Below are 25152 nucleotides of genomic sequence, written 5' to 3' on the forward strand. Positions count from 1 at the left end.
GACACCTCCCACTCTCACCCCAGGCAGGGCTGATCGTGCAAGGGGGGACAGACCGACGTTCTCTCCTCGCCGTTCACCCGACCGTGACAACTGCCACCGAGCGGGAGAAGAAGAGGGGAAGGAGAAGGATGCTCGAGGGACGGAGAGGAACGACCACGATGCCCGGTGAAACGACGACGACGACGAACGAAGGGAGCGGCCTCGAGGGAAACGAGCCGGCGAAGGAAACCGTCAGATAATCTTTCCATCTTCCCCTTCTCGCTTCCCCTCCCTCTCCCTTCCTCCCTCCCCCTCCCCTCCTCCCTACCTACTCCTTTCCAAAAAAAAAAAAAGAAAGAAAAAGAAAGACCCAAGAGACAAATAACAACTTCCTCCTCAGAAGAGACCTTGCAAGATCCAGGCTCTCCTCGAACCTTCTCAAAAGGAATCTTGGAAGATCCAGGCTCTCCTCGAATCTCCTAAGAAGAGAGGCACTCCTCGAACCTCCTCAAAAGAGACCTTAGAGGATCCAGACTCTCCTCGAACCTCCTAGGAAGAGATCTTGGATCCAGGCTCTCCTCGAACCTCATAAGAAGAGAGACTCTCCTCGAACCTCCTCAAGAGACGTTGGAAGATCCAGACTGTCCTCGAACCTCCTAGAAAGAGAGGCTCTCCTCGAATAAAGAAAGAGATCTTGGAAGATCCAGAGGCTCTCCTCGAACCTCCTGGCAAGAGAGGCTCTCCCCGAACAGAGAAAGAGATCTTGGAGGATCCAGAGGTTCTCCTCGAACCTCCTAGAAAGAGATTTTGGATCCAGGCTCTCCTCGAACAAAGGAAGATCCAAAGGCTCTCCTCGAACCTCCTAGGAAGAGATCTTGGATCCAGGCTCTCCTCGAACAAAGGAAGATCCAGAGGCTCTCCTCGAACAGAGAAAGAAATCTTGGAGGATCCAGAGGCTCTCCTCGAACCTCCTAGGAAGAGATCTTGGATCCAGGCTCTCCTCGAACAAAGGAAGATCCAGAGGTTCTCCTCGAACAAAGGAAGATCCAGAGACTCTCCTCGAACCTGCTCAAGAGACGTTGGAAAATCTAGGCTCTCCTCGAACCTCCTAGAAAGAGATCTTGAATCCAGGCTCTCCTCGAACAAAAGAGGATCCAAAGGCTCTCCTCGAACCTCCTAGGAAGAGATCTTGGATCCAGGCTCTCCTCGAACAAAGGAAGATCCAGAGGCTCTCCCCGAACAAAGAAAGAGATCTTGGAGGATCCAGAAGTTCTCCTCGAACCTCCTAGAAAGAGATCTTGGATCCAGGTTCTCCTCGAACAAAAGAGAATCCAAAGGCTCTCCTCGAACCTCCTAGGAAGAGAGGCTCTCCTCAAATAAAGAAAGAGATCTTGGAAGATCCAGAGGCTCTCCTCGAACCTCCTAGGAAGAGATTTTGGATCCAGGCTCTCCTCGAACAAAGGAAGATCCAGAGGTTCTCCTCGAACAAAGGAAGATCCAGAGACTCTCCTCGAACCTCCTAGTAAGAGACCTTGGATCCAGGCTCTCCTCGAACAAAGGAAGATCCATAGGCTCTCCTCGAACAGAGAAAGAAATCTTGGAGGATCCAGAGGCTCTCCTCGAACCTCCTAGAAAGAGAGGCTCTCCCCGAACAGAGAAAGAAATCTTGGAGGATCCAGAGGCTCTCCTCGAACAAAGAAAGATCCAGAGGCTCTCCTTGAACCTCCTCAAGAGACGTTGGAAGATCTAGGCTCTCCTCGAACCTCCTAGGAAAAGAGGCTCTCCTCGAACAGAGAAAGAGATCTTGGAGGATCCAGAGGCTCTCCTCGAACCTCCTCGGGGAAGAGATCTTGTAGGATCTCCTCGAACAGAGAGACAGAGTGTAATTCCAAACCGAGAAAGGAAATGAAAGAAATCGAATCGATGAAGGACAGATAGACGGACAGACAGACGAAGGAGAGAGAGAGAGAGAAAAGATGAGCCATCAGCGGTCCCTCGCCCGGATGTTGGTCCTGCTGGTGTCCCTCCACCGGCTGTCCACGTACGGCGGCAGCCAGTGGAAGCCGGGCAGGAGCGAGTCGGTGGTGATTCCGGGGGACATAGTGCTGGGCGGTTTGTTCCCGGTGCACGAGAAGGGGGGCGCCTCGTGCGGGCCGAACGTGTACAACAGGGGCGTGCAGCGGCTCGAGGCGATGCTGTTCGCCGTCGACCAGATAAACAGGGACGAGGGGATACTTCCCGGGATCACCATAGGCGTGCACATCCTGGACACGTGCGGCCGCGACACGTACGCCCTGAACCAGAGCCTGCACTTCGTGAGGGCGTCGCTCTCGAATCTGGACATCAGCGTGCTCGAGTGCGCGGACAGATCGGCGCCAAGGGTGAAGAAGACGGCGAGCGCCGGGCCGATATTCGGCGTGATAGGGGGCTCTTACAGCTCCGTGTCGTTGCAGGTTGCAAATCTTCTCAGGCTGTTCCACATACCCCAGATCTCGCCCGCCTCAACCGCCAAGGCGCTCAGCGACAAGACCAGGTGATTTCTTCTTCCTACTTTCTCTTTCTTTTCAAAATTTATCTTCTCGCGGCAGTCTTTTATTATTTTCAGAGATGTGCCAATTGGTTGAATTGATTTCAAGGATACATTGTTGCGATATTTTCGACCAAATTTTGCATTCTTACGAAAAACAGATGTTATTCGAATAAAAAATTCTTCTCTTCGTTATTCAATAATCTTTTTTCTCATCTTTGCAACAGTTTTCCTCGCCGAACTCCACACTCAAAAACTTTTCCCAAAATTTTTCAAACTAGAGATAGTTAAAAAAGAGATTCGTCGAATCTAGTTTCTCTTCTCATCGAGTTTAAAATCGTTCGACGATCAGGTTCGACTACTTCGCGAGGACCGTTCCGCCGGACACGTTCCAATCGATCGCGTTGGTGGACGTGGTGAAGAGCGCCAACTGGTCCTACGTCTCGACCGTGTACTCGGAGGGCAGCTACGGTGAATACGGGATCGAGGTGTTCACGAGGGAGGCGACCGAGCGGAACGTGTGCATAGCCGCGGCGGTCAAAGTGCCGAGCGCCGCCGACGATCGCATGTTCGACGACATAATCCAACGGTTGAGCAAGAAGGCGAACGCGCGTGCCGTGGTCCTGTTCACGCGGGCCGAGGACGCGAGAGGGATCCTCGAGGCCGCGAGGAGGTCGAACCTGAGCCAACCCTTCCAGTGGTTGGCCAGCGACGGGTGGGGCAGGCAGATCAAGCTCGTCGAGGGCCTCGAGGAGGAGGCCGAGGGCGCCATCACGGTCGAGCTCCAGTCCGAGAATATTCCCGGCTTCGACGACTACATGGCCTCCCTCACCCCCGACACCAACCGCCGCAACCCCTGGTTCAGCGAGTACTGGGAGGAGGTGTTCGACTGCCCCCTCAAAGAGGAACGGAACGCGCCGACCGATAACGCCACCCTCTTCTGCCCCCCCAACCTGAGACTAACCTCTGAGAGGGGTTACGAGCAAGAGTCCAAGGTCCAATTCGTGGTGGACGCGGTGTACGCGTTCGCGCTGGCCCTCCACAACCTTCAGAGAGACGTGTGCTCCAAACTCGAGGGCCTCTGCCCCTCCATGGCCAACTACGACCGTGGCGTGTTCTACAGGAATTACCTCCTCAACGTCTCCTTCACAGGTGAGAATTTTGTGTACTGTAGCATAATCTAGCATAGTGGCACTGTATAGTATAGTGCAATATAGTATAACGTAGTGTAGCGTAGCGTAGGATAGTGTAGTATAGTGTAGTTTAATGCAGCATAGTGTAGTGTAGCTTAATGTGGCGTAGTGTAGTGTAGTGTAGTGTAGTGTAGTGTAGTGTAGTGTAGTGTGGTGTAGTGTAGTGTAGTGTAGTGTAGTGTAGTGTAGTGTAGTGTAGTGTAGCGTAGCGTAGCGTAGTGTAGTGTAGTGTAGTGTAGTGTAGTGTAGTGTAGTGTAGTGTAGTGTCGTGTAGTGTAGTGTAGTGTAGTGTAGTGTAGTGTACTATAGTGTAGTGTAGTGTACTATAGTGTAGAGTAGTATAAGGTAGTGTAGCATAGTGTAGTATAGTGTAGTGTAGCGTAATGTAGCACAATGTAGTGCAATATAGTGTAGCGTAATGTGGCACAGTGTAGTGTAATGTTCTATAGTGTAGTGTAGTGTGACGTGTAGTGTAGCATAGTGTAGTGTAAGGCAGTATGCTACACTAGCATAACGTGGTGTAGTGTGTGGGAGCAATGGAACGCGGGAGGAATTCGAATATTCGAATATTTGTCCTTTAATCCTGCCCCCTGCACCTTCTCTCCCCTCCTTTGCCCGAGCAATAAACGCGGGCGCGATTCGCGTGGCGCGCGCGCACGCACACGAACACATACGCGCGCTTTTGTGAGAAGCGAGGGCGAGGGAATAATAATAATAATATGGAACGACAAAAAGAGGAAGAGGAAGAAGAGAAAAAAAAAAAAAAAAGGTGCAACGAAGGCGCAAGGAAGGCATTGACATTGGGGTGGGGGAGGTGTGAGAGAATCCGATATGAAATTTCACGGGCCAGCTGCATAGCTTAACCGCTCGTGGCTGCTCTTTGAGAACGAGGGATAATTCGTGGGGAGAGGGGAGGAGGGGGAGGGGGGGAGGAGTCGATGCTGTTTTCATCTCTCGGTATTTCGCGCTTGATTGAGTTTTACTTTGGGCGGAGGAGGGGAAGGGGGACGAGGAGGAGGAGGAGGGGTGATATTAGAATTTGCGATTCTAGAGGCTTTTCTCGTGCGATGCATGCACAACGCGAGGGAAATATCAACGCGCCGAATTTTCGAGTTTTCGATTTTCGAGAAATAATTACGTTACGCTAGAATAACAAGAAACCTGTCTGTATTTTTAAGAATTTTTTGAAAATACTTTTATTATATATAGCAACGAGTCGAAAATGGGATCATCCAATCATCTGTTGAACGCAGCGCAGAAATTCGTGCGAATGTGTCGTTGGAAATTGTTTTCAAGCTAAAAAAAAAAAAAAAAAAGTCACTAGATGTATCCTCAAACATGCCCATTCGTTCTTCATCAAAATCGTTTAATCAAAAAATTCGAATTCAGGCTTATCGTGTATTGTGTCGATCTTTTTTTTTTTTTTTGAATGACATTCAAAAAAAAAAAAAATCCTAAACTTTAATTCGATGATAAATAAATTATCAGCCTAAATTTTAGTCGAAACAAAAATTGCACGCTTTCACACGATTCGCTTTCACCACATTGATCACCATGCACGTATACCTTTGCAACCTACCGTGACAAATTGTATCGTTTCCTCCCTCCCCCTCTAATCACGTGAACAGCCGTGAAAGGCCGAATGGTTCGCGGAGGCGAGCCATTCCAAGCATTTCCCCCGAGGTCGATGCATTTTCCCCCGAATCGGGCGGATCTCTACCCGAATGGAACGAATTCTCAGCGTGGCCGAGCGAGAGGGGGAGGGGAACGAGGGGGGAGGGGAGAAGGGCGCAATTTTTGTTCGTCGCGGTTCACGAGATTTTTTTTTTTCTTCTTTCTTTCAGAGAGAGGGGGGAGGAGAGAGGGGGAGGAGAGAGAGAGAGAGAGAGAGAGAGAGAGAAGTGAAATCGGGGAGGAGGGAAAGGGTTGAGGAGAGGAGGGAGATCCGACGACGAAGAGGAGGTTGACAGTTGGATGATAGACAGGTGGAGAGAAAGGGGGAGAGAGAGAAAGGTGGGGGGTGGTGGTAGTATCACAGGGGGATCGTGCTGTATCGATCCTGAATGTGCAGTCCAAGGCCATTGTTTTTTTTCTTTCTTTCTTTCTTTTTTTTTTTTTTTTTTTCCTCTCCCCTCCGTTTATCAGACGCGAATGCGTGACGAATACGTTAGTTGGATCGAGCCCCCCTCCTCGCCCCCTTTATTTTTCACTTTCTCTCGTCTTCCTTCGTGAAATCGATCAACGTATATCCAAAAATATATATATGTGTGTGTATAAAATTTCTTCTTCTTCTTCTTCTTCTTCGATATACGGCGAAAATTTTTGGCAATCCCAATTTCTTCTTTTTCCTTCCCTGTTTCTTCGCGAGATCGACGCGAGAAGCTGCGTTTTTTCCAGGGACGATTTTCCAAAAAAATCGGCGCGCGAAAACTCTATTCTCCCCCTTTTTAATCGATGCATAATAACAACGACGCTCCTCCCCCCTTCCTTTCTCCACGATATCTCACGAATCGAATCGGTGGCGGCCGCGTTATCGATTCGACTCGTATGTGCATCGTGTGTGCTGCGATTTCCATGAAATCCGAGCCGCGAGGGAAATAAAGGTTTCGAAAGGTTTCTTCCTTACCGATCCAACCGCAGATCGAGAAACGAAATTTTTTTATTTCTCTTCCTCCTCAATGCTCGTTCGTTTCAAGGGGATCAAAGGGGATCACGCTTCGATCTTTTCCTAATCGCGATAATTGGCGATGATTATTAAGCCTGGATTATTTTACACAATTTCTATTACGATCGTGATGATATTTTTTCACCGAATGAGAAATGATCAGCCGATTTATTTTATTTGCTTGAAAAAGATGAGATATCGTTTTACGTTCGTTTCATTCGTTTGGGAAACATTTTTCTTTTATACCGTCAAATAAACACCCATAAAAACTCGTCGTAAAACGTATCTGCAAAGTTTCGTTCGCGTGTAAACACGAAAAAAAACTAAGGTCAAAGATAAAAGAAAAATATCCTCGACGATCTTCCTTTCTTCGTCTCTCCCAAAAGTGAAACGTATCCGTCGTAATTGTACGATAAAATTAAAGAGGAATCGAAAGATTCTTCGTATCGAATGTGCATAACTGCGTAAAAACGGTTCGCTTCGACGATGAATAAACGCTATATATCCCACCTAATCTGATGCATTACGATTCGCTAATGAAGGAATGGATTAGGCGTTTCAGCGGCTGATTGCCTCCGTTCCGTACGTGATAAAAAATTGCACAAAGCGTTACATACACTTTAATTCGCTTGAAAAATTTTCTTGGATACCTTTCGAGGATGAAAAAATTTTTAATCCTTCTATTTTCTCTCTCTCTCTCTCTCTCTCTCTCTCTCTCTCTCTCTCTCTCTCTCTCTATTCGCAGAATACTCGATCTCGAAAATTCGATCTCGATTTCGATTTCGAATCGTCGAGATCGTTAACGAAGCTGAATTGATCGAAATAAAATTTTCCTCCCCTTCCTTCGTTCCTGGCGCAACGTAATAAAAAATCGAGGACGGACGAATCGTGTTGAAAACTCGAAGAGAGAATATAATTTTAATCGGTTATCGAGTTGTCCGATATAGGGCAGACGCGTAGCAGCCGATAATTAAAAAAACTGTGTTAAATCTCTAACGAAACGATTTTTCCATGCAACAAAATGGAAGTGGCCAAGATTATATATATATATATATATATATCGATCTTGGCCTTGAACGATGGAGAGATCCAGTGTAGAACAACTTAGCGGGCAACGATAAACAATTCTGGAGAGGGAATTCACAGCCTGAACCTCTTTCTATTCAGAAGCATCGATCATCTTAGACGATCAACTCGAGACAAATCCCGCTCTCCTACAATGAAACAATTATGACAGTAGAACGAGGATGCTGGTCTGTTCCAATCAAGTTACGAGTAAACCCGAACTTCCTAAATAACCACGCTTCGATAATTTAACTCTGCGCTCGTATCTATATTTAAGGTTACCAATCAACAATAACAAAAGTCCCTAGAATGTAGTTATACTATACATATATTTACTAATGTAAATAATACAGGATGGCGACTAATGGCGACATACGAGAGAAAAAGGTTAAAATCGTGATAATAATAATAATAATTGATAATAATTGCAAAATGGTCGAGGTTATGCGAGAAACTGGTGGAGCAAACTATTTATTGATTGTCATTTTATTTTTTCAAACTTGAAATCGTAACTTCTCCCCTCCATTTTTCTTGAAATACGAAAGTTCGAAATTGTTCCAGACACGGCGGGAAGCGAGGTGAAGTTCGACGAGCACGGAGACGGGTTGGCGCGATACGAGATCCTCAACTTCCGGAAATCGGAGCACAACGGCACCAACGGGTACCAATATCAGGCAAGTGAGAGAGCGCGCGCTCTTTTTCTTCTTTTCTTTTTTTTTTTTTTTTTTTTTTATCTTTTTTTTCTCTCTCAGCCGACCAAAGATTCGAGGGGAGATATCGAGAAGAATCTTCTTCTTATTATTATTGGTGCATTTGAACGAGGGAGGTGAGAGAGAGAGAGAAAGAGAGAGAGGGAGAGGAAGAGGAAGAGAGAGAATTATAGTTGGAGGAAGTTTGAGGGCTGGTGTGAAGAACTGCTATAAATTGTAATAATCCCGTTGGCTCTCCGTTGGGGAATTACGGTTGGCACGATTGAATTTCATCTTCTGTGCGATTCGTTTTTAAACGTGCTTTATCGTATTCCTTCGGGATTGTTAAACCGCTTTACGATTAATTTCCTCCTCCACTTAGAGATTAGATTAGATTTTTCTTCTTTTTCTTCTTCTTCGAAAGAAGTTTCGAATCGTTGAAAATTCCTCTCCATCCATCCTTCGGAGAATATATCGAAGGAATAAATTTGAACAATTATAAATTCGAAAGGAAATTTTCCCCTTGCGTTCAAAATTAACGACTATTTTTTGGATAAAGATCGTAAATCGCCAGGCTCGTGTTTCGAACGATAAAGCGACGAGCATAAATTGCAACGTGACCTTCCCTCTTCTACCAACATGGACGCTTATTTATCTAGGATGAAATATAACTCTCTCTCTCTCTCTGTCTGTCTCTCTCATTCTCTCACTTTGAATGGTCAAGGAGCGCGAGTTTTATTCGATGGAGAAAATTTAATAGTTGAAATACTTTAAAACGTAACACAATAATAATAGCGAATAATTGTTAAACATACGAATCAACGTAATGTAACAGATACGAATAATATTTTATAAAGATAACTTTATTTTTAACTAGTTACTTTTTAATGACCAACTTTGACATCGTTGCGGAGTTTAGTTTCGCATAGGGGAAAAAAGAAAGAGAAGTGTATCTGAACGACAAGGATCCAACGACGAGTTTTGTTGGATGAATATTTTCTGGGGGAGAAAAAAAAAAAACAATAACGAAGAAAAGAAATGGTATATCGTATATATGAATATATTTTTAGGTTGGAACGAAAAAAATTTTAAAGTTATAAAGGTAACATTATACTTTTTTAACTAGTTACTTTTTAATTAGTGCCCAACTTTGACACTAGTACGGATTACTTGTATAGGGAAAAAAAGAAAAAGAGATATGCACGACGTTTGTGCATATATCTCTGATTATCAAAGTGGGATATATATTTAAACGACGAGAGATGCAACGGAGGAAATATTTTCTGGAAAAAAAAAATAATAATAATAACGAAGAAAAGAAACGGTATATCGTGTATATATATATATATTTTTTTTTAGGTTAGAATGAAAAAAATTTCTTCCCCGGGGGAATGAATTCTTTTTTGCGAATTTTGTACTTGTTTCTGTCGGCAGAGCAGAGTTAGAACAGAGTGCTCGGAATTGAAATCGCGGTATCTCGTTTCGAGCGTCCACTCGACCGCCCCGTCCAATAGACTTCAACCCGAAATTTCAACGTCGATCAACGCCCGTCCTCGTAACAAGCTACCATCATCCTCCGCCTCCCGAAAATTCTACAATTTCCACCGTGATCGATGCGTGAAACGTGATCCGTGACACGGATTTTTCACGGATTCACGGTGATTCTCAAATTTTACCGAGTTCGAAGATAAAATTATTGAAAATTGGGACGAGATAAAAGATTTAGAAAACAGAGAGAGAGAGAGAGAGAGAGAGAGAGAGAGAGAGAGAGAGAGAGAGAGGAGCAAAGATTCGTGGATTTAAAAATTCGTTTTGCTTTTTGATTCTTGAATTAATAATAATAATAATAATAATAATAATAATAATAATAATAAAATTAACAAAAGATCATTCGTCCAAAAAAATCTTCATCCTACGTAATTAAAAATCGGTTCTTTGATTCACGAAATTCACAGTTCAAAAATTACCATTTTTTTAAATTAAAAAAATCCTGTTATTAAAGATCGTTCCTCCCACTGTTCAAACAGAGATTCACAGTTCAAAAATTTCCCTCGAATCAAAATTCCTACAAAATTAAAGACTTCATTCCGTTGGCTTCGACATCTTCGATGAGAAAAAAAAATATATATATACATAACATAACGTGGTGTATATTTTCAGGTGGTGGGCAAATGGTTCAACTCGCTGGACATCCGTACCGAGGAGCTGGTGTGGGCGCGGGGTACCAAGGACATACCGATCTCCGCGTGCTCGCTTCCCTGCGAGCCAGGTATGATAAAGAAGCAACAGGGTGACACTTGTTGCTGGGTGTGCGACCAGTGCGAGGAGTACGAGTACGTGCACGACGAGTACACCTGCATGGACTGCGGGCCCGGCAAGTGGCCGCACGAAGACAAGAGGGGTTGCTACCAGCTGGCCATAAATCACATCAGGTGGGACAGCGCGTTCGCGATCGCCCCCGCGGTGATCTCGTGCCTGGGGATCGTGGCAACTATGGCGGTCGCGTGCCTCCTGTTCCACCACAGGGACACGCCGGTGGTGAGGGCGTCCGGCCGCGAGCTGACCATCATCCTGCTGGCGGGGGTGCTCGTCTGCTACTTGAACACGTTCCTCCTCCTGGCCACGCCCACCACCGTCACCTGCATACTGCAGAGGTTCGGCGTCGGGGTGAGTTTCAGCGCGGTGTACGGGGCGCTGTTGACCAAGACGAACAGGATCGCGAGGATCTTCGACTCGGCGTCGAGGACCGCGGTCAGGCCGAGGTACATCAGTCCCGCGTCCCAGGTCTGCATCGCGGCCGCCCTCATCGCGTTACAGGTGAGCAGGAAATTTGGAAATTCACCCTTTGGTTCGACTAGGAATGGATGATAGGAGGGGATCGAGTCGGGCTAATATTTTCTATGATATAATTGGAATTGCGCGGTGTACGGGGAATTGGGAAAATAGGAGAATTTGTGATCGAGTGTTTCATGGAATTTGGAATGGACGATTTAGGAAAATTGAAGAAATTGTAATAGTCGATTTTCCACGATGTAATTGCGTGGAATTGCGTGCTGTATAGGGATTTAGAAAAATCGGGGAATTTGTGATCGAGCGTTTCGTTGGAATTTATCTAACTTGGGAAAATTGAAGAAATTGTAATTAATCGATTTTCCACGGTGTAATGGAATTGCGTAATATATGAGAATTTGAAAAAGTCGGAGAATTTGTGATCGAGTGTTTCATGGAATTTGGAATGGATGAGTTAGGAAAATTGAAAAAATTGTAATTAATCGATTTTCCACGATGTAATTGCGTGGAATTGCGTGCTGTATAGGGATTTAGAAAAATCGGGGAATTTGTGATCGAGCGTTTCGTTGGAATTTATCTAACTTGGGAAAATTGAAGAAATTGTAATTAATCGATTTTCCACGGTGTAATGGAATTGCGTAGTGTATGAGAATTTGAAAAAGTCGGAGAATTTGTGATCGAGTGTTTCATGGAATTTGGAATGGATGAGTTAGGAAAATTGAAGAAATTGTGATAGTGGATTTTCCACGATGTAATCGCGTGGAATTGCGTGCTGTATAGGGATTTAGAAAAATCGGGGAATTTGTGATCGAGCGTTTCGTTGGAATTTATCTAACTTGGGAAAATTGAAGAAATTGTAATTAATCGATTTTCCACGGTGTAATGGAATTGCGTAGTATATGAGAATTTGAAAAAGTCGGAGAATTTGTGATCGAGTGTGTTTTATGGAATTTGGAATGGACGATTTAGGAAAATTGAAGAAATTGTGATAGTGGATTTTCCACGATGTAATCGCGTGGAATTGCGTGCTGTATAGGGATTTGGAAAAATCGGGGAATTTGTGATCAAGTGTTTCATGGACCTAGGAAAATTGAAGAAATTATAATAGTGAATTTTCCACGATGTAATCGCGTGGAATTGCGTGCTGTATAGGGATTTGAAAAAATCGGGGAATTTATGATCGAAAGTTTTATGGAATTTAAATAACTTGGAAAAATTAAAAAGAAATTGTAATAGTGTTATGGAATTGCGTGCTATATAGGGATTTAGAAAAATTGGGAAATTAATCGAGTGTTTCATGTGAATTTGGACGACAGAAAAATTGAAAAGAAATTGTAATAATTTCCACGATGTAATGGAATTGCATTGGTATATGAGGAAAAATAAGAAAATTTATAATCGAGTGGAATTTGGACTGGATGACTTAGGAAAATTGAAGAAATCGTAATAATCAATTTTCCACGATGTAATGGAATTGCCCGGTATATGGAGATTCGGAAAATTAAAAAAATTTGTAATCGAGTAACATTCGAATGAATGATTTAGAAAAATTGAAGAAATTGTAATAGTGAATTTTTCCACGATGTCATGGAATTGCGTGGTGCGCAGGGATGTAGAAAAATAGGAAAATTTGTGATCAAATGTTTCGTGGAATTTGGACTGGATGACTTAGGAAAATTGAAGAAATCGTAATAATCAATTATCCACGATGTAATGGAATTGCTCGGTATATGGAGATTCGGAAAATTAAAAAAATTTGTAATCGAGTAACATTCGAATGAATGATTTAGAAAAATTGAAGAAATTGTAACGATCGATGTAATGGAATTGCAACCGTTGCACGGATACTCGAAAAAGTGGAAGAAATTGTGATCGAGGAATTTGGAATTGGTCCAAATTTAGCTTTCTTTTTTCCCCCTCCAAAAAAAAAAAAAAACACAAAAGAAAAAAACTGTAATTTCAGGTCGTTCTGACGCTGGTGTGGATGATCATCGAGCCACCGGGCACGAGATTCTTCTACCCGGATCGTAAGCAGGTGATCCTCAAGTGCAACATCCAGGACATGAGCTTCCTTTTCTCCCAGTTGTACAACGCGTTGCTGATCCTTATCTCGACCGTGTACGCGGTGAAGACGCGGAAGATACCGGAGAACTTCAACGAGAGCAAGTTCATCGGCTTCACCATGTACACAACCTGCATCATATGGCTGGCGTTCGTCCCCATCTACTTCGGCACGGGGAACGCGCACGAGACACAGATCACCACCCTCTGCGTGGCCATCAGCCTTAGCGCCACCGTCACCCTCGTCTGCCTTTACTCCCCCAAGATATACATCATCCTCTTCCAACCGGACAAAAATATCCGGAGGAAGGTCACCATGGGCGACAAGTCGAAGAAACAGGGAAGCAGCGCAGGCACCTCCTCCATCACCAAATGTGAGTATAGTTTTCAAACTGTGCTTGAAAAATGAGCAACCATATAGTTGAAAAACGAGGGACGAAGGTGTATTCGTTTAAAAGAATAATTCGAAAGATTTGGCTTATATGCACGTGTATAAATTGGTTTGACTGGTGGAAAACTGGTTCAATCTCTTTCCATGGCGAAAGGATGATTTATCCGCCGCGAGATATAAAATATCGTCCGTAGAGGAATTCGACAATTTTACGACCTTCTCTCCCTTTCGAAACTTTAATTATCCCGAGCGTGAAACGTGAAACGTAACGTTCCTCGAAAACATCGATCAAAATTCTGACCAAGATTAAGATTCTATTTAAAAAAAAAAAAAAAAAAAAAAAAGAACGAAACGAAACGCGAAATATACGATATAAGCCGGCGTTCCATTTTTAGAAAATGGAGGACGAAGGTGGGGGCTAATAATAATCCGAATCCGCCGACTCGACTCGCGAAATCACGAAGAGAACGACCGGTTGTGGCACGCCGCCAACGCCTCGTAACGCGGGGATCGCAATTTCGTAGGATCGTCCATCTCTCGAGTCGAGTTCGCGTAACCCGATCCCCGCCGAGCCTTATAAATAGAAGAGTCGATTGTTGTTCGCCGATCACTCGACTCGAGCGCAAAAAATTCGAAATTCGAAGGAATTTAAGGAAAAGTGGAGATTAGAAGATCCATCGAATTTCGTTTCGATCTCCCCTCTCCTCTTCTTTGAACGATAATCGCTAATTTCCTTTCCTCTTCGCGGATTTCGTTTCTCTCGAGTCGAAGAATTTTTGCCCATCGATAACGCTGTGGATCGATTACCGTTTATTTAGAATTTCTCTGTTCTGTAGCTCGATTTTAGCAACATCATAGCGAGGGTGCAATTTGCGCGTGGAATTTCGCGAGAATCGTTAGTCGTCGCTGGTTGCTAATCCCCCCTCCCGATGTTACGAGATATTAAATTTTCAAAGGAGGGGGGCGAGTGTTTCGTTTCGAAAATTTCGAAACGATCGATTCTCTAAATGGGAGAGAGAGAGAGAGAGAGAGGGAGGGAGAGAGATGACTCGTCTAAAATCAAGGCTTCTCCTTGCCAGGATCGATCAGCCGGAATGTATTATTAACTGCGTACTAATTATCCGCTCGTTACTATAGGATAGGAGGAATCGAAACACGCGGTTAATATCGCCTCGATCGAACCTCTTAACGCTAATTACGATCGACATTTTTCACTCTCGAGAGAAGCTTCGACTCGTCCTTGTTCGCGCCATCTATCTATGGTATCAAAACATCGACATCGAATAACAATGTTTCTCGTCACTCTCTTTTTTTTCTTTTTCGCCCATCCCCTCCTCTCTGTCAAGCCTATCTTTTTTTTTTTAACCTTTTTTTAATCCGAACAATCGATACGTCACGCCGCTCTTATCACGCGATCGGTAATTTTAGAATTTTTCCATCCTCGTCAATCATCCAGTAATAGTCCATTTCTCTACCTATTTTTCCCCCTCGTGCGTTTCCGTTTCGATCGGGCGATTTAACGATACGGCGTTGTTCTTCGATCGAATCTGTTTCGCTGAAAAAAAAGTTCAACGCCGGTTTAAATACGGAGAGATTCCACTTCTCTCGAGTCCCTTTTAAATATCCAATTTTAATTTATCAGAGAAGAGATTCTTTCCTCTTTCGTTTCATTTCGAACGAAGAAAGATTCCTTCCCTTCCTCCCTCTTTCTTTCCCCTGACCAAATATCAATTCCAATTAAACCGGTTTAACTTCGATGATCATCAGAGAGGAACGATATGGCCGGCCAGCCGCCAGCCGTTTGCTCCTTCCAACTCTCCGCGAAGTTAAGTTTCGAACTAATAGTGGAAATTTTCATTTTCCGGTGTTGTTTCGCTGGAAGTTTAAAGCCGCTTTCCCGAATGCAAAGCCCGCGCGGATTGCGCCTATACGCAAAATACACCGCCAACTTTTCTCCAATTACATCGTTTCTCACCGTTTCTCCCGCAACGACGATCCTTCTTTGTCCCCTACGTAATTCGCGAGAAGAGATCGTAAATGACGCCCTCTAACTTACCGTTAAAATCTTCCTTTCATCGCGTTTCAGATCGGCGCTTGGCATCAGCCAAGTGTGTATAATCGTTGGAACCGATGTGTCGCATATGTATCGCGAATTAAGGCGTCAAGTGGCGGAACTAATTGACACGTTCAAAGTTTTACAGGATTTTAATAGGGATTGAATCATACTTAACGAGTCCACATTTGAAGAGATTTCCTCTTCGTGACAGCGTTTCAGCGTTGCGAATAAATAAAAAGTACGTGAAAATAAATTTGAAGAACGCGGCTCGAAGATTCGAACATTTTTCACGTATTTTATCTTATTTATCCTATTATATTCATCTGGTAAATCTATGGGCGTAAAATTTAATAAATTTCAGACACGGGATGCGAGCTGACCAGCGAGAGCATGCCGCTTCAAAGCGCGCTCACGGCCGCGGTGCAGACGTCGGTAGGAGTGACAGAGATCTCCCTGGCATCGAACGCATCGAGCAAAACTAATAACGAACAAGTGGCGCAGCTGTAGAGAAGCTATAATTCGTACTCGAGAGAGAGGGGGACATCCTGGCGGCCGGCCAACCTCCCTCCTCCCATCTGAACTTCCGAACGAAGGAGCAGAGTGAATAGTGCGAATCCGTGTTAATAAAAAGAGGATAGTAGTGGCGAGCTTAGAGAAACGTGTTGCGCGGCAAAAAGAAGCAACGGTAAAAATCTGTGGAGACGAGTCTTAACGAGGCCACTTCCGATTCTTCCTTTTCTGTCCGCTTGTTTCTACGATACGCTGGTTCCTCGACGTGGAGTAAGCTCAACTTCCTTCCATCGGTAGAATCGTGTCTTTCGATTCGACGAGTAAAAGAAGAAGAGAGATGAACGTACGCAATGTGTATATATATACACTTATAGATTTCTCTCCCGTTTTATTACGTATCGCGCAGGTGGTGTGCGATTAAAAGTGGTGCGTGGACTCCTTAAATTAAGCAAACTATTTAAATAAAAAAATCCGCGTTGCCTATTATCCAATTACACGACACTGGATCATATCTGTGTCGTCGTAAACTGTCGTCTTCGCTCGTTCATTATATATCAAGATCACTCGATCGTAATCGAGATCGCTATTGTTATTGTTACTGTTACAAACGGTTATCCTCGTGAATAATATATGAATACGTAAATACGGATATTTATATATATATATGTTATTAGATACCGTCGTAACACGAACGTAACCTGGTGGCACGAGTTTGAACTTATACATATATCCCTCTGTGCATAAGTGTGTGTGTGTAGATACGTGCTGGTTTAACGAACGACTGATATATAATGTAAATTATTATTATTATTATTATTATTATAAAGCGATGCTCGTTTGGCTAAATTTTATGCGTTTAATAATATCTGATGGTATTCCGTTGAGTAATTTAATTAATTAAATGCTTCGAATTATTAACTCGTCAGAATATCAAGACAATTAAAAATAATTACAGAAAAAATTTTGAATATTCTTCGTGCCATATTTAACATTATGTTATTGTATTCCTTGATGCAAATTATAATTAAACGGGTATCCACGTACTTATGGAGAGGATACGTATTCGAACGAATATAAATTGACGGACACAAGGATAAAGATAATGTAAATCCACGAGAAAAATTCGACTCGTTGTTTCGAGCTAATCTGTGACCGGCAAATGTACTTTACAATGTTTGTATCGTTTATTGGTTTAACGAACCAACTAATTGGCACGATTAAACCAGCGTGTTCACCCGCGTATCGATGATTAAACTCGATTACGATTAATAATGACGCGACCGAATGGAGTTTTCTCTTTCGGTATTTAGTTCGAAACTGTGCTAAATCATTGGCGTGCGTGCACGGTGTGCGTTCGCGCGTAAGGGATAAGCTCGTGCCAGAAATTATTCTGTCGGAAATGGTTCGCTCGCGCATATATAATTAGCTTGTTTCGAGTGATCGACGTTCATTGTCCACTTCTCCCACGTAGATCGTTGACGAACTATATTATATATATATATGTATTTATATATATATATATATAATATATAAAGAAAAAAAAAGAAAAAGGAGAAAAATATTTACATTCCGTGAGATGTATATATATTATATACATGTTATTAAAAATAGGATATTTATCACACACGTACTTATACATATATACAGAGTTATTATCGTTGCGCGAGATCTCATGTGTTCCTTCCTCGGGACGCCTAATAATAATTGCGTGAGTTTGTTAATTTTATTCGCGATGCTCCGTCGATATCCAAGTTGCATCTCGCAATTCGAAAAAAGTCGTTATAATATCGGGGACCGAAATTAAATTTTCATTCGAATTATATACTTCTTCGATATTTTTTAATCGTCTCGGGATTGTGAAACGATGCGGAATCGTTTTTGGGATTACGGGATAGATCGTTATTATTCCCTTAGATGTATATTCGATCATCGATATCTCTAACGAGTTGAGCGTTTATAAAGATTTATTTATGTTGTTTCTAACAATCGGTAAAGCGGTCGTTCGGATCGCGAATAACGGAATTACCAACAGTCAATAAAAAAGGATCGTAAAAGAAGTGCAATTCGATAGTTCGCCGTGCGAAACTTTAGAACAATAACTGGAGCACAGGAAGAATGTAAGGGAAGAGAAAGAGTCAGAGAGAAGTGACAATGACAGGGGAAAAATGAATGGTGGAAAATTTTGAAACTAGGCCGACTACGTGACGGCGTAAATTCAATATACACACATACATTTACACGCATACACGCGCACACACATATACACATATACATTTCTTCCATGAACAGTAGACAATAAATAAATCGCTTTAAGGCGAACCTTTAACCTGGCTCGACCAATATCAGAATTTACACTCGACCTGTTCGATTAAAACAACATCTTGATCTCGGTGGTAGCCTAAGATGGTTAGTGGAAAGTACGCGAAAATGAGAACACGAAAGAGTGTGATTTAAAACGATCGTGCGCGACCTTGAAGATTATAATTCGCTTAAACTGCAAAGATTGGACTGTAGTTAAGAAAAATCGAGATATAAAAAAATTAACTTGTTACTGCGAACTATTCATACCTGAAATTGTAATCTTCGATAATTATAACGCGCGAATGATTCAAATATACTTGTTACGAAACGCAAAATTCATTATTGAAAGAAGAAAAGCGTGGGGAAACATTAATACGATGGGGAATTATACTTGAAACCGAAGCAAAAAGATAACTTTGTATCTTTTATTATAACATCAAGCATTGAAATAGATTTGCCCCGTCAAATGAAATTATGCCATTTTATTATTCGTTCTATACCTAAAAAAAATAGTTCCTTTCCTTCGTTCCAATTACTATTTAAGAAAAAAAATAAATTGGTCAAATTTAATTAGATAAATTAAAAATTTAATCATTTTTAACAGAAACCTAATTTAATTAGATAAATTATTTATCTCGATTCCGATATTTGCATTATATTTGAATAAATTTCTTTACCGAATTCATAATCCGCGCCAAAAAAATATGGTACTACATTCACTATGCACTTAACCAATTTAAATCGTTTCACATTTTATCATTTCTGTAATAATGATAGTCATTTATTTTAGTAAAATATAGTCTATATATATATGTATTATGTGCATATGCATATTATATCAGTAACTAACTTACGTTAACTAATATTATAATTTATATAATATATTATATAAAATAAAGAGATAAATCATATATGTAATACGATCATATATGTAATTCGAAATCTCTGAATTATTATTCCAAGATCAATATATATATATATATATATATATATATATATATATATATATATTGATATATTTGATAAAATAATTTTAATTCAGTTAACTTTACAATCAGAAAATTCATACAGGCACGTAAATCCGGTGACATGAGCGTCACATTCGCTACAGTGACTTATGGGATTGTAACCTGATTTTAGTGACAGATAAATTAGCAGCCAACGAGAATCAAATTGTCCGGCTATGCTTTGAGTCCTAGATGACCGATTACATTTACATTTACAGTTTCGTTGATTTTTAATATTAATAAAATTTTTACGTTGTGTTTTAATATCGATTAACTATTGGTTTAAATACTTTTCAAGATGATATTTGCACAGTATTAGCAAGTGTTTCGTGTTTCTCAAATAAAAACACGTTAATATGATGTAAAATTATATAAAATCTTAAAAATTATAATTTAATAATAAATAGCAATCATTTTTATGAATCGCATCGCGATCTAACCTATATTTGTATATTTCTTATATTTTTAAATGCTAATAAACAATCGAATTTGATTCGTCATTTTCATAATAAAAAAGAATCAAATTTATTTAATTTTCTGTAAATATAAATGTCATATAGCTCACACTCTTGTATTCAATACTTATACATTAATTATTATGAAAGAATATTTTTACATGTATTTTAATATTGAGTGACCTGTGTAAGAATATTCATAACTTGTATTGCATGCAAAGCTCAAATTTTTTAGAAAACTGAAAATATTCGAGAAAATCATTGAAATAGAAGGACACAATGTTCTGATATTCGATTCTATGTAAATATGTTTGACCGGAAGAAAACGAAAAAGCAATCAAATGATTATATTTGAAAATAATCGTTATCACAGTTGTTTCATTAATATGTGGGTCGAATGTGCATTTAAATTTAAATAATGTCAAAATTTTGATTGATTAACAACGATCATAAATATTATCAATGGCGAACAAAACCAGAAAGAACTCGTTGAAATTAACATTTGTACATCAAAGGAACGTAATGGAATATAATTGTTCATTAAGTACAAAATAATTTTATTCTTTACCAGTGCCACTGATACAGAAGTTGCGTAATTTCTCTTCCAAGTACGTAAACAATATATTATTTTGATAATAATACTGACGCAATGGTAATAACAAGTTTGCTTGAAAGATCCACACTCTTATATCTTTATAATTATAGACAATCTTCCACTTCTCCATCAGCTGCGATATATTTCAAAAGAAAATCTCGATTATATTCGGAACTGGTGACAATTTTCTGGTAAAGCGATGGCAATAACCAAGAAGTCTTTAATATTTTTGGTAAGAGAATACTGAATTTAAAGCGATATATCTTAACACGAATCGACAAATCATTATAGATATCATGATATCATCGTGTAATTTCGGTTATCTTCGGTAATTTTCGAGTGCGCGTTTAACGAACAAAACGAACTATTCCATTACAAATCGAATCACTTTGGTATTCAATATTTGAAATGACGTTTAAATTGAAATATATGTCATATAAATATGTCATATAAAAATAAAAAAAAAATAAATCATGATAGATGAAGTTATTTATATATGAATTACGAAATATTTCAATTTGAACAAAATTCTAAAATATCAAATATTGATTTAAATGATTGATTTAAGCATGAAGATGAGAATAAATTTAATATTTACGATTATTTTATTACTAACAAGAATATGATAATTTTGTCGCATTTAATATCAAAAATCAAATTAAATAACTAAAATATTTAAAAAACAAGGAAAACAACGAATATTTTTTTGCATTGTATCGTCTGATGTGTTTAATCAATATGACGTAGATATGGCTAGCAATCTAGTTATATACCGTTTATATTGGGATTGTTCAACCTTTAGAGAGCCAATATATGTTCTGCTAGAGAATGTCACCTCTTACGATACACTCCATTTTGTGGTCTTTGAGCAAATTATACATCAGAGAACTACTAAAGTAATAAACACGTAACCGTGTCGCAATAAATGAAATTAACACGCGACCTAGCCATCTGATCAAAGTTGCTAAAAGCGTCTACATTTTGTCAAAATATATAACGGAATTAATAGAGAATTATGAAAGGTTTCCAATTCGATTTCTATTCGTTTTGATTCTATTTCAAATTTCGAATTGAGTATATGATGTATATTTGATTAAATAATGGATTATTATATAGTCTTTAAAAATAGAAAAAACTGAAGAAATAAGAATTGTTTTGATTGGATAATTTCTATAAATTGTATAACGTGATTGGTTAATGTTTCCTACTACATATTATAATCATCTGAATAATTAATTTTCAAATATTTATAACAAAATATTAGAACATTAAAACACTTGATTTATATTAAGTATATGTTTTGTTTCGCTTAATACAAATATCAAAAGATAAGATAATTTGTGTAAATAGATAATCATTTACCAGTACAGATGTTTTTTCCTTTAATCCCATTAAGCTTAATATATTCGTCTTCAAATCTGAGAAAATTATCCAGAACCAGTTAATTTAATTTATATATCGATTCGAAATATCTTGAAGCAACAATACACTTTACTGTTAATTCATTCTCTAAATCACTAATTTATTTCTATTTTTCGACAATTTTTACTTTACTTTATTCACATCCGATTCACTTGCTTAAGTCAAAATTCAAACTAAAGATGGCTACAGAACGTGACACTAATCGATTGTATAATCGAAATTAAATTGATCGCATTTCAATAACAATCGATAACGAATTCAATACGCCAAATTCAATGTATAAGATAATATTTTTTAAAGTTTGAATGTATTTGTAATTACAAATATCTAATTTTCTTATTTTATTTCTAACATAAATTTAAAATAGATATACGAAATTATTCAGAAGCAAAAATTCCCAAGTTATTGCTAACGAATATACAAAGAAGTCAATGTTTATTTAGGGTAGAAATATACGCGATCAAAAATGTCGATTTTTCTTCGTAAGCTACTTTCGATACGGAACCATCGTCCCCTTCAAACTATCGGATATCGGAGAAGGAATTCGAGACGTCACGATAAAAGAATGGTGAGCAAAACAATGAATTTTCCGTTAATCGTTATATGCACGAAACGTTCGCAATTACTGATCATTTCTTTTTACCACTATTACTATTAAACTATCTTTTTTTGAGAAATATATACATTTTGAGAGAAAAAAAATTGTTTTTAGATAAAAACACATAACCTATATATAAATACATCCAAAGTATCCATTAATAGTGCGAATAGTGCGTTTTATTCCAAATGTCATTAAAAGACAAATGAAATATAGTTCCATGTATTCAAATGTATAGGTACGTGAAACCAGGTGACCGAGTGTCTCAATTCGATAACATTTGTGAGGTTCAAAGCGACAAAGCATCCGTGACGATTACTAGCCGTTACGACGGATTAATTAAAGCCTTGCATTACAAGGTGAATGATATAGCTCTGATAGGAAATTCATTGCTGGACATTGAACTAAATGACGATAATGGAAAAGTACAAGATAGGACAACGATCACTGAGAATCTGCAGCAGCAGCAGCAACAACAAATCACAAATACTGAAAATAAACAAAATTTTGAAAGTGACGAAGAAAAACACATAGTAAAATATGGGTTAGAAAAAACTTTAGCCACTCCTGCAGTTAGAAGGATAGCTATGGAGAAGAATATTAACTTAAAGGATGTCGTTTCCACTGGTAAAGGTGGTCGAGTACTTAAAGAAGATATATTGAGTCATTTGGAAAAAATTCCTGTTAACCCTATGGGAAAAAAGGTCGAAGAAAAATCAACAGTGGAGACAGTGGTGCCGATAAAAGGTTATAACAAACATATGTGGAAAATGATGACGCAATCCTTGGTAAGTTGAATTTTTTATTACGCGAAAATATTTTGCAGAAACTGAAATTCCAAAAAAATATATTTACATCATTTATTTTAATAGAATAGTTTTAAAACATTTTGATTATGTTTATATTCTTTCTTATGTCTAAAAAATTTATGTATGTATATTTTATTTTTTCATTTCTTATTGAATTCATTTCATATAAAAAATGAAAAATCTATATTTAAATTGAATTATTTATATATTATTATTAAGAAAGGATTTTCTAAGATAATAACAAAATGTATAATATGTGAATCTCATAATGAATATCTTGAAATTGCAATATTATTAAATATAACTTAAGTTAAAATGCAAACCACGTAAAAATTAGCAAAATTTTGCCTATCATATGTTTCATGTAGTATAACAGCTACCATTAATAAACAGTCTGTTAATTAGCATAAAATAATACATAGCAAAAGGTAAATTAATGACTGAATAAACTAGTTTATCAATTAATCACAAAATTAATTTAAATTATGAGTCTTATCAATAACAAAAAAGAAATAAAAAATTTATAATTTAATAGTAACGAATTAGATTAATTATCATGTTGCGAATTTTCAATATATTATGTCGGCGATTGAAATGTGAGAATTATGACGAACTCGATAATAGAAATGCGTCGTCTGAAAATGACGTTCATACATACGATTGATAGCGATCGATCGAATCCGAGTAGCACTCGGCCCAAATTTCTCATTGACAGATGAAATGTTAAAATGTTTCAAAAAATATAACCATTTTAATCGTTTCATCTTTTAATTCTATATCTTTATGTTCAAATATGAAGTATATATGTTTGTCTGTATACTAACATCATTAATTACTCCAAATAAACATATAATTAAATGAATCCATTGCAAAAAATATATAAAATTGACAAATATAGCATTATTTACAGAGTATACCACATTTCGTATACAGCGATGAGTGTAACGTTAACAGATTGATAGATTACCGGAACGAAGTGAAAGACTCGCTAAAAGATCAAAGCATTTCTTTAAGTTTTATGCCATTCTTCATAAAGGCTGCATCTAGAGCATTAGAAAAAGTGCCACAGCTAAATAGCTGGCTTGATGAGGAAAATCAAGTGTTGCACGTTCAGAAGAGCCATAACATTGGTATTGCTATGGATACATCTGAGGGTTTAATTGTACCGAATATTAAAGATGTTCAAAATTTGAATATCATAGAGATTGCTAAAGAATTGAATCGATTACAAAAACTTGGAAAAAAATCTTCGATTTCACTAAACGATTTATCGAATACAACATTCACACTGTCGAACATCGGTGTCGTAAGTTTAAAAATATTTTCTAAAAAGAATCAAAACAAATCAAATAATATTAATTATTAAATAATTGAATTAAATTTTAAAATTATTTTAAATTAATTTTAATTTAAATTTCAAATTTAAATTAATTCTTTCTCTTATTTAATATATTTCATATTAATTTATATGTCAATAACAATTTGTTATAGTCACATAATATCGATATATTTAAAATAAATTTAAAATAATATATTTAAAATTTAACTACTATTTATAGGTTGGTGGAACATATACAAAACCAATGATTGTTCCTCCGCAAATTGTGATCGGCGCATTTGGAAAAATACAAAAATTACCACGATTTGATGATAAACAAAACATTGTAGCTACAAATATAATTTCTATTAGTTGGGCCGCCGATCATCGGGTAGTGGATGGTGTTACAATGGCAAAGTATTCCAATTTTTGGAAATATTATATAGAAAATCCTGTATTTTTATTATTAAATGTATAAAAATGATATATGTCTGATATATTGTATATATAAGCATTTTTTTAATGGAAATTTTTTTTAATATATATATATATAATGACTTGAACTTTATATGTAATAAACAATCGAGAATCTCTATAATTGTATTTCGATTTTATAAGAATAGATGAAGAGAATAATACAAATTTGAAAACATTTTATACGTAAATATTAATTTATTTATTGCTGCACAACCAACTAGGACTTTTTAAGAAAGTTAAAATA

At 38.7% G+C, this 25152-nt stretch overlaps 3 protein-coding genes across 6 annotated transcripts in view; 2 read left to right on the forward strand and 1 right to left on the reverse strand.

Annotated features, from left to right (window-relative positions):
- The window catches only part of mGluR (metabotropic Glutamate Receptor), a 29907-nt gene extending 11208 nt beyond the window's left edge, over positions 1-18699 (forward strand). Inside the window, exons 2-7 of the mRNA XM_086905617.1 lie at positions 24-2512; positions 2859-3658; positions 7991-8103; positions 10279-10935; positions 12872-13343; positions 15778-18699. Coding sequence (XP_086761743.1) covers positions 1956-2512; positions 2859-3658; positions 7991-8103; positions 10279-10935; positions 12872-13343; positions 15778-15923 — 2745 coding nt within the window. The 5' untranslated portion in view covers positions 24-1955 and the 3' untranslated portion in view covers positions 15924-18699. The remainder of the gene's footprint in view (positions 1-23; positions 2513-2858; positions 3659-7990; positions 8104-10278; positions 10936-12871; positions 13344-15777) is intronic.
- Lap1 (leucine rich repeat containing protein 7 lap1) overlaps positions 1-25152 on the reverse strand; it is a 50528-nt gene that overhangs the window by 17205 nt on the left and 8171 nt on the right. The gene's annotated exons all lie outside the window — the stretch shown is intronic.
- Positions 19756-25096, forward strand: Dbct (Dihydrolipoamide branched chain transacylase E2). 2 transcript variants are annotated; one of them, XM_086905619.1, is made up of 6 exons: positions 19756-20297; positions 20395-20516; positions 22150-22274; positions 22543-23092; positions 24024-24419; positions 24673-25096. In XM_086905619.1, exons 2-6 carry the CDS (start codon positions 20484-20486, stop codon positions 24907-24909), a joined length of 1341 nt encoding a protein of 446 aa, XP_086761745.1. In that variant the 5' UTR covers positions 19756-20297; positions 20395-20483; the 3' UTR covers positions 24910-25096. The 2 variants fall into 2 exon arrangements, with proteins under 2 accessions (XP_086761745.1, XP_003691792.2); XM_003691744.4 differs by having other exon boundaries at positions 19885-20516.

The sequence above is a fragment of the Apis florea genome, unplaced genomic scaffold, assembly GCF_048593485.1.
Source record: "Apis florea isolate Af1SG1 unplaced genomic scaffold, ASM4859348v1 contig_2411_pilon, whole genome shotgun sequence".
Taxonomy (NCBI): Eukaryota; Metazoa; Arthropoda; class Insecta; order Hymenoptera; family Apidae; genus Apis; species Apis florea.